The sequence below is a fragment of the Eufriesea mexicana genome, unplaced genomic scaffold, assembly GCF_001483705.2.
Source record: "Eufriesea mexicana isolate 0111107269 unplaced genomic scaffold, ASM148370v2 scaffold1824, whole genome shotgun sequence".
Classification (NCBI taxonomy): Eukaryota; Metazoa; Arthropoda; class Insecta; order Hymenoptera; family Apidae; genus Eufriesea; species Eufriesea mexicana.
This window is the reverse complement of record NW_016909928.1, coordinates 952,999-966,511: the sequence shown is the minus strand read 5'-3', so window position 1 is coordinate 966,511 and position 13,513 is coordinate 952,999. Positions and strand designations below refer to the sequence as shown.

At 29.5% G+C, this 13,513-nt stretch overlaps 1 protein-coding gene across 1 annotated transcript in view; it reads right to left on the bottom strand.

The window, feature by feature from the left end:
- Positions 1-13,513, bottom strand: part of LOC108549214 (uncharacterized) — a 97,626-nt gene that overhangs the window by 57,470 nt on the left and 26,643 nt on the right. Inside the window, exons 7-8 of the mRNA XM_017902498.1 lie at positions 9,480-9,495; positions 3,468-3,687 (exon numbers count right to left, since the gene is read on the bottom strand). Coding sequence (XP_017757987.1) covers positions 3,468-3,687; positions 9,480-9,495 — 236 coding nt within the window. The remainder of the gene's footprint in view (positions 1-3,467; positions 3,688-9,479; positions 9,496-13,513) is intronic.

The window sequence follows — 13,513 nt, the reverse complement described above, 5'->3', positions numbered from 1 at the left end:
TGAATTTCCTGATTTGATTTCTATGCTATTGCACTGGTATTGTTCCATATTCATCTCGACATAAATGCCTCATAAACGTTCCATTCATTTTCGCAAATTAATTAGGGTAAAATTGGAATCAAAATAATCTATCTTCCTATCTGCTTAAAATTTCGTTCAAAAATTTCAACCAAATGAAATATTCGAAGATAAAAAATTCGAGCAGTGTATTCGTAATTTTCCCTAGCAGTGATATTTACTGTGTTCTATCTGTGATTCGAAATTCTTCAAAATTGAAATAAGCGCGATAAAATTTAAGTATGATAAGAGCATTCGATTGGAGTATATAAAATGTCATTTCCTCAGACTTTAAACTTTGGCATGGAATTTAAATTTTGTTTTATCTTCCATTATCAATGACCGTATTAAAATGAAACAGAAATTGCTTCTCCTAATGCACGTGTATCAAATTTTAACTAAATTTCCAACAGAAATATCGAAATAACGTTACACCAATGATTAGGATATATTTTCAATTTTTCTGTAATTCTTTTACCCTAGGAAAAATCTACAAAATTTATCGTAAATATAAATTTTCGAACGAGGAAAAGGTTTTCTTCTATAGTATTATTTTCTTCTTTTAACAATTGAAATAAAATGCTTAGTATTATATCCAAGGTTAGGATATGAAAAAAGATATTCAGGTGATCACCTTAAGCTGAAACATCCTGTTTAATCGTGACCGTTCCAGGAACGTATGCAATCATAGTCCTGCAATTTGGAACTATAATTACGAGTAATACTGTTAATGAATACGTGAAATGCACGTGGAATTAATAACGAAACAATCCGCGCTAGAATACAAGTGGAACGTACTCCTGTTGTACGTTAATGTCATATCTCGAAACTATTATGCAAATGAGAGAACCAAATTTTACCGCCATTTCTCAGTCCTTTTGATTTTACAGAAATTCTTTTCTTTTACTTTTTTCAAGCACCTACAATAGTTCAACGAATGAATTTATTTATAGTATGTAAAACCAGATAATACAGAAAGTAAGTAGCAACAGATATGAACGCACTTCCATTACCTATAGTGAGTAAAAAATTGCCACCCTATATTAAAAGAAAATTTGGTTTTTAATTGAATATTACTTTAAACAAATGAAACGATACTCGAATTTTCAAGCTTTACACTTGTAATGATGCAGGTCATGGTAAAATTTTTCGTATAAAAAATGTTAGATTTTTATTTCTGTATCACCCTATAGTAAAAAATAGCAAGGCAAAGTTGTACTCAAAACGCGAAAAAGTACTTCAATTTTGAGGACTAACTTTATCATGTGAGGATAAAAAAATGTCTCTTTGTGTAATTCATTATACTCTACATACATGCAAACCTTCATTAAAATAAAAATTTTAGGTTAGGTAAATTTTCTTTCACTATAGTTTGTCAAAACCTTTTGTACCTATTACATAAGAGACACAAAAGTAGCAAGGAGGATATTTTATTAATAAAATATCTTGATTAAGACAGTATCTAATAATTTCAAAGATTTTTTGAAAATTCTAGTACCGATGGTATTTATAAATTTAAAATAAATTGATAACGATAAACGATATTCTATATGAATGCAGAAGATTAGACTAGAAAAGATCGATTGTATTATAGATTGTGCTGAACTTAATTATTAGTTATTAGCAACGATAAATAACTCGTATAATAACATATTACGTTACACGTGTACTGTATATTATGCGCATAGTACATTCACTGCTGTCCGCAAGGAACCTTGAAACCAATTTCCCGCGAATTCGAGATCTCGCTGTAGTTCGCTCACACCTAATTTCCCCACCAGGCTCCCAAAGACACGTTGGCAACACTGACGCGCGCTGTTGCTTCGGCCAATAAGTAAAACACGCGTACTTTATTTCTCATGATCATATACGAGAACGTAGACCGGTGCGCCATCTGTCGATCACTCTTTGAACTATGCACGGTACTATTTCTAAGAAGTAAACAGAATAAATTTTTAACACGTTCCGTGCCGCATAGGCAGTATGATAATACGTAATACGTTATACTCCGAATTTTCCATTCTAGTCATTATAGTATTCCTTCGACTTGCAATTATGCAACAGTAATTCGTTGAAACTTATTTAACGTTTTCTTGCTTTGCTCCCTAATATATTTTAATAATCTATTCCTAGATAATCTATCCCTAGATAACACACCTTTCTTTTCTTTATGATAATGATTTTTGTAACCTTATGGATACTGTAAGGCGTAATATACAGGGTGAGTCATGCAACGTGTCGACTGAAAATATCTTCAAAAATACTTATTATATAAAAATACGTTTTGGATGGTAATTGCACAGTTTCGAGCTGGACATTCAGTGGTATAATCAGTTTCATGTTATTTTGCTATTTCATCGTGACAATAGTCTCGTTGAATTAGTATGATTACTAATAAGCGATAATTAATTTCGGAATATTTCGATAATTATTAATTTTAGACCCTATTTGGTATAATACTTTCTTATACAGAATTTTATGCTTTATCCGAATTAGGAAAGAACATCAAGCAAAGAAAAAAAATATGTTAATGGTCTTCATACTTTGATTTAAAAAAAGCAAAACAACATAATATTGATTACAATACAGAATATTTCTTTTGAAATTATGCAAATTTTATATAAAACATTTTTTTGTACTGTAAATATTTTTTTAAATATTTCGCGTTGTCAAATATCGTGATTCACTTTGTATAAGTGGAGTGTTCAATTTTTATCGATAAATGCGAATCATTTATGAACTACTTATTTTATTTTAAAAATGTTTCAAGCAAGAACTGTCTGGTACGAATGGGAATATAAAATGATAAAATTAGTTTTTCTGTAGCAGAACGCGTAGAGGTTATGTTTTTAACGTATTCGTCTATGAAACTCGGTGTTTTCTCAAAAAGGTACTAATTCCTGTATATCGAAAAGTTCAGAACATATTTTAGTTTGAATGTCGTTAACCTAACCTTATTTACAGAAATTATGTTATTAATAAGAATGATAATATATAATGATGATTATATAGCAATATTCAAATTAAAACATCTTCTTGACTAATAATTTTAAATTGCACAAATTTCAAAAATTTCACAGTGAAATATAAATCGAATAATACGAATGGACGTCTCTCTATACTCGATAAATTTACCAAACAATGATAAGATATAGTAATAGAAGATAACTATATGCAGCAGAATTTCAACTTGACATAATTTTCAACGACTAAGTCAACAGCGTGGTAATCGATAATTAGTATTGCATATAACATATTTCAATATATCGGAATGCAGTGGTGTATAAATTTTCATAATTAAATGTACGTTGTTTCGAAAAAACGACATTTCATGTCACACAACCTAGTAAAATGAAGAGTGACTCAATACTTTACGAATGTGCTAAAGAAATACGATAAATGTTACTTACATATGATAGCCTGTACTTTGGCCTTATCTAGCGCTGGTTTCACCGGTCTTTCAGTGGCAGTTCCAGCTCGGCTCCATCGTTGTCCTGTGACCGAGCAGGTGGCCAACTCGGTGGGACTGAACAAAATTGCAGCTAGACCACGGGTCAATTTTCTGTAATCACTCCATTTCACAGCCCTTAGTTGTTCCTCGCAAACTGCTATTCCCTCCCCCAAGTGCACCTACCGATGATGGTACATGATTGTCAAGATTTTTTGGAAGAACCAGCTTCCTAGTTAGGCAAGAAATGAAACACGGTACGAAAAAGCAGGGAATCGATGGGTGCATACTACGAGAGTAAACGAGATATTTTATTATAGTTTCATGCGTGGACAATGGACTGGAAATGCATAAAAACTGTTATTTATAATGAATCATAATATTAGTCTGAGAGACGTCGTGGTGAAAAGAAACGGACAAAAATTATGAGATAAATGAAACAGAAATTTTAAAGTGAAAATAAATGGAATTTAGAATACGGTAGTTAGTGAAACATTAATCTTTCCGCTACGAAAAGCCATTAGAGTAGTCGTCCATAAACCTAACCTCAATATTTGCAATGAACTTTGCATGAATATTGAAACGCCTCAATTTTCTCTTGTAATTTTTATAAATAAATTTTAGTACGAAGAATGTAATTACGAACTGCAATTTCAAATGCAATATTTAATCGGATGTTTCGTAACAATAATAATAAAAGCAGAATTTGAAAATCCAGGACAAATAACGAAGAATAAAAAGGAGCGCAAAATTACTACATAGTTGAAAATAGAGTAAAAAAGAAATAAGGGAAGAAGGTCAAGGATTTAGTGCAACATCCAAGTATAGTAAAAAGAGAAAAATTAGAAATAACGAAGATTTAAGTAGAAATAGGAAAGTGAGGTTAAGGAACAACATAGGAAGCAGAAATGGTAGAAAATCGATAGGCGGTAAAAAGTATTATGTAATTCCATATTATTATTAAGTATTGCAAAATGTCGTTAAATATTGCAAAATATTATTAAATATTGTCACATATTATTGACTACTGTCAAATATTATTGAATATTGTCGAATATCATTAAATATTGTCAAGTATCATTGAACATTGTCAAATGTTGTTGAATATTGTCAAATATCGTTAAATATTGTCAAATATCATTAAATATTGTCAAATATTGTCAAATATTGTTGAATATTGTTAAATATCGTTAAATATTATCAAATATTACTGAATATTGTCAAATATTGTTGAATATTGACAAATATCATGAAATATTCTCAAATATTGTCAAATATTGTCAAATATCATTGAATATTGTCAAATATTATCGAATATTGTTAAATATCATGAAATATTGTCAAATATTGTAAAATATTGTCAAATATTGTTGAATATTGTCAAATATCGTTAAATATTGTCAAATATCGTTAAATATTATCAAATATTGTCAAATATCGTTAAATATTGTCAAATATCGTTAAATATTGTCAAATATTGTTGAATATTGTTAAATATCGTTAAATATTATCAAATATTATTGAATATTGTCAAATATTGTCGAACATTGTCAAATATCGTTAAATATTTTCAAATATTGCAAAATATTGTTAAGCAAACATAAACATATTATTAAAAACTATTAAACATCATAGGAGATGAAATATAGTACGATTTAATAATATTTAATTAGGCTTCCGATACTAAAACTTTTCTTTCCTTTATCCGTGAAAAAGTATATACGGTTACAGTTCAAATCACCGTAAATATAGTGCTTGTCCAACTGCGTCATAACGAAGGATTGGAAAGAACAGCAGGTAATTACAGGTAATTAAAGACAAAATGGGCAAGCGGGAAGAAAATAAATATAATTAATGATCTGTTACCTAACAGGACCGACCAAATGGAGTAATAGAATTATAATAGAGCTAGAAAAATAAATAAGATGAGAAAAAGAACGAGAGAGACGCATGAGTGAAAAAGAACATGAAATTAGCTCGTGAACTAAAACCATAAACGAGAATAAGAACTGACAAAAACAAAAAAAACGAGCATGACGAATTACTGAAAGATGAAGAAATGAATATGAGAAACTGTAGCAGCTGGAAATGATAATTACGGGCAGAGAAAAAACGAGGGAAAGATAATAAGAAAATAAGAAAATAAGAACATGGAGTAAGTTTCGAGAAAAATGAAAAAGAATGTGGTAACTTCGAAATGAAGTTTCTTCTGGAATAATACGAGATAATCTAGATAGCGTGTAGTAATGTAGTTCAAGGAACGCGAAAGATAACAATTAGCAAGCGCAAGTTCATTCACAAAAGTAAAAAGTAAAAGAGGAAATGTGGGACAGTAATTTTAACCTGTTAACTAAATTATTTTTTCCATCAAAAATTTTCCTCCGCATCGAGAATCGATAAATAGACAGCAAATAGATCTTTATACAGGTATGATATGTTAAAATATTCAAAATATATGCAAAATGTATCTAACAAGGAGAGTGCAAGTCCTTCGGGTCACAGATTTAGTTAAAACTTTGCAGGTTTGTAGATGTAGTCATCCAGTTTAAGAAAATATGTCATTATAAAGGCAACTACTCGATAGTTTTCGAGATATTTATGATTAGAGTTTTATTATTGCCTTAATTACAGATTTATGTCGAATATTTATCAAGTGCCGTTAGGCCATAGTGCCACTTGATAACTATCGATAACTATTCGGAAGAAATCTCTAGTTAAGAATAATAAAGATTTAATCACAAATATCTCAAAAACTATTGAGTAGTTTCTGGACGATTAAATCTACTAACCTGCAAAGTTTCAACTAAATCTGTGACTCGAAGGACTTGCATTCTCCTTGTAAGACAAGTCCATGTAAGAAAATTTACCAACTGTAAAATTGCGTCTATTTTCGGTTAAAATGAATTTATTAACTGGAAACGATTTTTCTAATAAAAATTTTTCTTCATAAAACGTTATAAGAGCATATTTAAATGTAATATAAATTTAAATCAATACTATGTCAGAATTTTTTGTAGCTCGTCGATATTTTACATTTAAATTTTACCAATTTTAAACGCCAATTTCAGACTAACTACACTAACTCTCTGGAGCCCTATATTCAGTATAATTGAACAAAGCTTATATAACAAATTTATTTTTTATTTTTATTAGAGATTAAACTGATAAACGTTTTCATCTTTTCCCAATTTCTTTGATTTCGGTACGAACCTACCAGACTATACGCTAAAGATAATTATAGTCATACTAAAAAAAATTTTTTAAATAATTACGGGTCACAAGGAATTAAAGTGACAACGTCTTTGTAATAGAATTTGAATTTATGTATAATTTGTAAGAAATGAGATATGTATCTAAAATATTTATATAAATGTTTTAATTCATTATTCACTGCTACGTAATTCATTCATTTGTATAAATCTTAATGATCATGAAAATGACATTCGTGTCTTATCTTTTGTTCAAAATCACCGGGTATATTTTTTATATTTTTTGATAAGATCAATTAATTAATTAACTTGTTGATTAACTAAAAAATGTGCTCTTATGCGAAACGTTAGTAGTGTATAAAAAATACGCGAAATAAAAACTATATGTTTAAAACTTTTTAATAAGAAAACGAATTTTTATACAGGTTCCATAACTTCATCCATTTCCTGTAAAAATATGTATTTGAATAAATATACGCTGTCTATTAATAAAAGTGAATTAATTCATTTTAATTATTATAGATGTAAATATTGCAACATCATTTTCTAATAGTTATTAGCAATAATTATTAGAAAAGAAATATCCTTAATTAAATAAATCGTGATGAAGGTATTAAAAATTCGGTTGACAAGTTAAGTTACTAGTTAACAGGTTAATAAGAAACAAAAATTGGGAACTAAAATCAAAAATTATCTGTGAAAAATTATTGAAAGTATACGTAATAGTAATTTTGATACATCTATCGTTCGTATCACTCACATGGAGACACGATAAGAGATAATCGTCAATTGATAAAATATTATTTGATCAATAAAATATATATAATTACGCGATTAAATCATACAAATGTCATAACAATGTAATGAGAATAAATATTGAAATATTATACCTGCATCTTTCTGCAATTAAATTTACTATTACGCATGTATTTCGTCAGAATGCAAACCTTATTCGTATCACAGGGTGTGGTCGTAACAATAATATAACCCACATGAAAAGATAAAACGAGAGCATAGAGCTTTAAAAAATAAAATTGTTTATTTTCTAGTAAATTTACCGATTTTTATACTATATACCTATTTTTAAAGAACCATTTAAATAATTAATTCATAAATAAACATTATTTTTCTTTATAACTGACAATATCTTATAACTGGTACTGTGAGTGCAGATGAGAACCAGTTTAACCCCCTGCACTATCAATTGACTATAAAATATTGCGTATTGAAAAAGTATTTAATTTTAGTTAACTACTATGTCTATTCCATTCAGGACAAAGTTATAAAGAAATTTTAGAATTGCCTCAAATTTTGCGCATGATTAAAACACGTTAAATATAATTTTGGTCACATGACAAAGGTAACAGATAAGCGTGGCAGTTGACACGAAACATTGACAACGAAATAGACTCGTCATCGTGGTGCAAGGATTAATACGAGTGATAATAAACGAAGGAAATAATTTTTAGGAAAAAATAAAAGAATTCATTTCTTCGTTTCTTCAAATTCGAATACGAGCAAAAAATAAAAAATAATAGTCTTTCGTACAATTGGAAAATAATAGTAGATATCTCCTTCCTGCCCAACGTATTTTATAGAGATTATAGGTTTCGCCATTGCAACTTTTCCACGAACATACTTCTTAGAACGAATTTTTCTGGAAACAGATTTTGCTGGCTTTATTGCCCTTACATCTTTTTGGTACGTTATTGAAGCACATAAATTTCTCAACGAAACAGACTATCTATGAATCTCAGAAGAAACGAAATAGGAAAATAGAAATAGAAGAAAGAAAAATATACAGGGTGGCTCAGGAACGATAGTACAACCGGGAAGGAACTGATTCTACATGAAAAAACAAATGGAAAATAGAGAATAAAATTTTTTCACTCGAAGCTTCGTTGTTAAGAAAATCGACTACAGATGATCCTCCGCCTTAGCCAAAGTTAACCCTTTGCACGAGAGAGGCGTCTCTCAGTCGCCATTTAATCAGATTCTAAGGATGGACGTTAATATATCAAATTTACAATTATGCAACGATGCGTGGAATATCGAAGTAAAATAATTCTAATTCTTAAATTGCATACGATTTCTTATTTGCCGCTTTGTCCCTTTCGCTACGAGGCGTCGTGCCAATGATGGAAACATTAAGATCGTGAAGTCTTTAGCATTCGAGGTCAAATCTTTTGAAGGAAAACAAAAAAGGGGAAAGACCGACCATCGCAATAGCGCTTACAATTCTTTGCGAAGAGGAACGGTAACACTTGTTTTAATTTTTACTCAATTTTTGTGGCCGGTGACTATAATCACCCGTCGTGTGTATATGGCGTCTCGTGGCCAGTGACTATAGTCACCCGCAGTAGCGAAAGGGTTAAAAATATCGTCGACCTTATGGCAGAAAGTCTTCGAATTACTAGTTTCCTGAAACGAAAAAATCGCCGAGTGCAAAGGGTTAAGTGCACGCGTACTCGGTGAATATCCAAAATCGATTTTCTGAAAAACGAAGCTTCAAATGAAAAAATTTTATTCTTTTTTTTTCGATTCGATTCTGCACGTAGAATAACCACCTTCCCGGTTGTACTACCGTTGCTGGAACACCCTGTATATTGAAAACATGATTATACTCCGAGTGACAAAATTTGAGAAACCAGATAATCATTTGCGAACTTTATTCTTTTTCTTTATGTTCCGATATATATAATTAAGTATAGAAATTTTCATTCACGTAATAATATTATTTCGTTAAAATTATTTCGAAAATATACAGTTCCATTTGACCCATTTACATCCAAGCGCGGAATATTCCGCGAGCTACGACTGTCGCCTATCACCGAGCGCGGAATAATCCGCGAGCTGACTTTTTCCATTACCAGTTGCTAAATATTCTTCATATGCTACAGATCACGTTTGATCCCTTTTGTGAGTATCTCATCTATATGGGTTCATTATATTCTTAACAAGTTTTACTTTTGTTGTGGGGTAGACACTTGACAGTCTTTCAGATATTTGTAATTACAAATTTATTACGTCAATAAGTAAAGTATTAACACATTTGCATCCAAGCGCGGAATATTCCTCGAACCACGACTATCGTCTATCACCGAGCGCGGAATATTCCGCGAGCTACGACTGTCGTCTATCACCGAGCGCGGAATAATCCGCGAGCTGACTTTTTCCATTACCAGTTGCTGAATATTCTTCCTATACCACAGATCACGTTTAACCCCTTTTGCGAGCATCTCATTTACATCGGTTCATTATATTCTTAACAAGTTTTACTTTTGTCGTGAAAATCCTTTTAACTGTCATTATAAGTAGGTGCTGATACGCGCGCGGTGATACGGGCTAGTCGTCAGTTGAACGTCGCTGATGCCTGAACACGGCACCTTAAGTAGAGCCATGATGCAAATGGGTTAAAAAATTAACGAGTTTGAAATTTCGGCTTAAATGACCTTGGAAAAATTATTTTCTTCTACTGTTATTTTCACCTCGTGGAACTATGCAACCTTTCCCGTACCTAATTTTTGTATCATCAGAAATAACAGAGATGTTACGTGTGCTCGAGATAAATAGAATAACTTGTATGTACTAAAATTAGAAATACCACGAAGAAATATATTAATAAACAATAAGTTTCCTTCGAATATTTTCCTTATAAAGAATATACAAAAATTCGCAAATCGTTACTTTGTTTCTCAACGTTTGTCAAAGATAACTATATCATGAAAAGATCGTTGAAACAAGTCACAAAAGAAATAAAAATGCATAATCTTTGATTAAAAATTTAAAAAGGATCTTTTGACTGGTCACTGTAAGTGTGTAGTGTTACTGCATCATTTAATAAAAAAATAATATTGAAATTTCGTTGAACAAACGCGTATTTAACTAAAACCTCTTTCTGACTTTCAGCCATGAAATTCCACGAAATGGATATCGTGAATATTTAAAAAATAAATATAGAAAACACCAATGAAAATTGCACCAACTCGTCATTTAGTATGTATAATTGCATTTAGTAATAACAAGAACGTTTTCAACACTTCTTGTCGTAAAAAGAATTAATAAATTTCAATTTTCATTATTTTATATCAGGAAAAGATAACGAATATTCCCCAAATATGAATAAATAAAAATGTAAACTCTCATGTCTATTTATCTCATAATTTTCTTGAGAAAAATTCCCTAAAATGTGCGTCTTTTTGAATATGTTAGTAAAAGATATCTTTAAAGAATATCTTTACTAACATATATATAATGTTATATCTTCTTAATGTTATAACATATATATAATGAATATCTTCCACATATATGTGGAAGAACATAAGACTAGAATTTATCTAAAAAATATAGAGTTACTCAAGAATATGCATATTATTATGCATAGTAAGCATATGTACTCATGAATATTACCTACAACCTACAATTAGAATTAAAAAAGTAACGTGGTATTAATAAATAAATAAATGATACGTGGAATTGAAAAAGAAACAGCATATTGACGTTAGAATGTAAATGAAATATAATTCTGCTGTTCGTTAATATAAATTTCAACAAAAAGAATACAAAACTTTGTCATATTTCGATATTTCTTCGATCTTGCATGAATTTCTTTTTTTCCCCAATATTTCAAAATGTTTCCACAATTTTTGAACAAATGAATTGTTCACAAATCTAAAACACGAAGATTTAAAAAATTTTTTTAAATTTCGAGATCATCGACATTCGTAGTAAAAAGTAATTGAAATAAATTTAATAAAAATAAATATGAAATATAAAATTTAATTTTCGCATCTGAAATAAAATCAAATATCGAGAACATAAGAAAATTTATTGAAATATGCCAATTTATGGAGATCAGAAAATTAATCGAATAAAGGGAAATCAATATTGCAATTAATCCTTTACACTCGACGATTTTTTGGCTAAAGGAGAATAGGAGTTCAAAGATTTTCTGTTACAAAGCTGACGATATTTTTCTCAGCAGTGAATAAGAAGTCGTGTGATAATTAACACGTAGAATTATTTGATTTCGATACCTCGCATACCATTATCTGAAATTTGACATATTAATTAATATCGAGCTTCGAAATTTTATCAAATAGTGACTGAAGGGAGCAAAGGGTTAAGTCCAAAACTGATTCAAAGAAATATTAACACGAATTAATACGAAAATAATTCACACTTTTGAATACTTTCATGCTTTCGGTAAAAGGTACGTTCAAACTGAATATTTTCCACAAATTGCACAAATTTTGTATTTACTGTTAAATTTTTTCTCAATTTTTCAACTCGTTTATCTTGCCTTAGGTGCAGAGTTATTTTTAATTTTCAACTTTAATGCAAATATTTAATATATTACAAATTTGCAAAGTATATTTTCCTTTTCCTTCTTTTTTTGAATTATCCATGTTCGAATATATCCGTGATAATTTTGTGACTTTAGATTTATTTTTCAGATTTATTTCAAATATTTTAGCCTTACAAATAGCGATAATTCTAAAAATTTTTAAATCTTCGAATTCTTTTTTCGTAATTTCTTCGTCTCAAAAAATTGGTTATTTTAGGATACAAGGGTTCAAATATTTTCATCAACGACTGTATTCTACTGGCTATAAACATGCCTACAAATATTAGGGCAAATATTATAGGATTGTTCCAAAATATGAGATTTGTAAAATTCATGACGATGACCATTCGTCATTTATATTATTATTTTCCAATGTAACCTTAAAGATCATAATTTTGAACGTTAGTTAAAGCAAAGAATAATAAGATTTATTAACATTTTACTGGCTGTAACAAATAGTAAAAAGAAAATGGAGAAGAGAAAATGGCATGGTCGATATTTAATTTTTGGCTATGAAGATTATCCTTATTAAAAACACAAAAGTGTAATTAAGATTGAAATAGAGATATGTACAGTTTATAGAAATGATACTGTAGCGAGAGTGTTATACAGAAGTGATTTGCACATTTTAAAAACGATAATTGTTATTTGGGAGGTTCACAAATTGAAGAAAATCATTTTGTATTGTAAAACACTCGATAAAATAGAATTAAATAATTCAAGTTTAAAATAAAATAAAATTTATGCCAATTTTGTTTTTCTCCCACTTCTTAGATACTAAGTATCCTAATACTAATAACATATTTCTAAAGAAATCAGTAGAATAAAATATCTCAAATTTCCTATCACATAGATGATGTATTTAACAACTAAAACTCTCAGATGAATCAAAATAGCATTTCGAGTAAAGTCAGAAAAATAAATAATTGACAAAAATCTTGAATTTAAAATATTTTTTCACAGATACAATTTCAATGCGCACTTTTTTTAACAGAATCCTAAAATTTCTTTGCATGAATTCATTGATATTCAGTGGTATCTAATGTTTAAAATATACGTATTAGTGAAAACTCAAAATTTAAAGATCATATTAGAAATTTAAAATTTAAGAATTATGTACAACAATATCAACTAACGTAGACACAGACATAACAAATTTCTCATAAAATACACGAATACCGAAAGATCTTTTGAAGATTGATTTTTTCAAAAACAAAGCTTCGATTAGAAAATTTATTTGCAATTTCCCCCAATTTTCTTTCAAACGGAATTAATTTATTTTCAGAAAACTCGTGTCATGTCCGATGACATTAGAATTACACTCACACCCTGTGTAAAGACCGGTCTGTGGGATTACTTTTCACTGAGAATGGGCAATATAGAAACAGAAAAGGGAAAAAGAAAATAAAAGAAAGTAAAAGAAAGTAACAAGGACGATGCAAATTTACCACG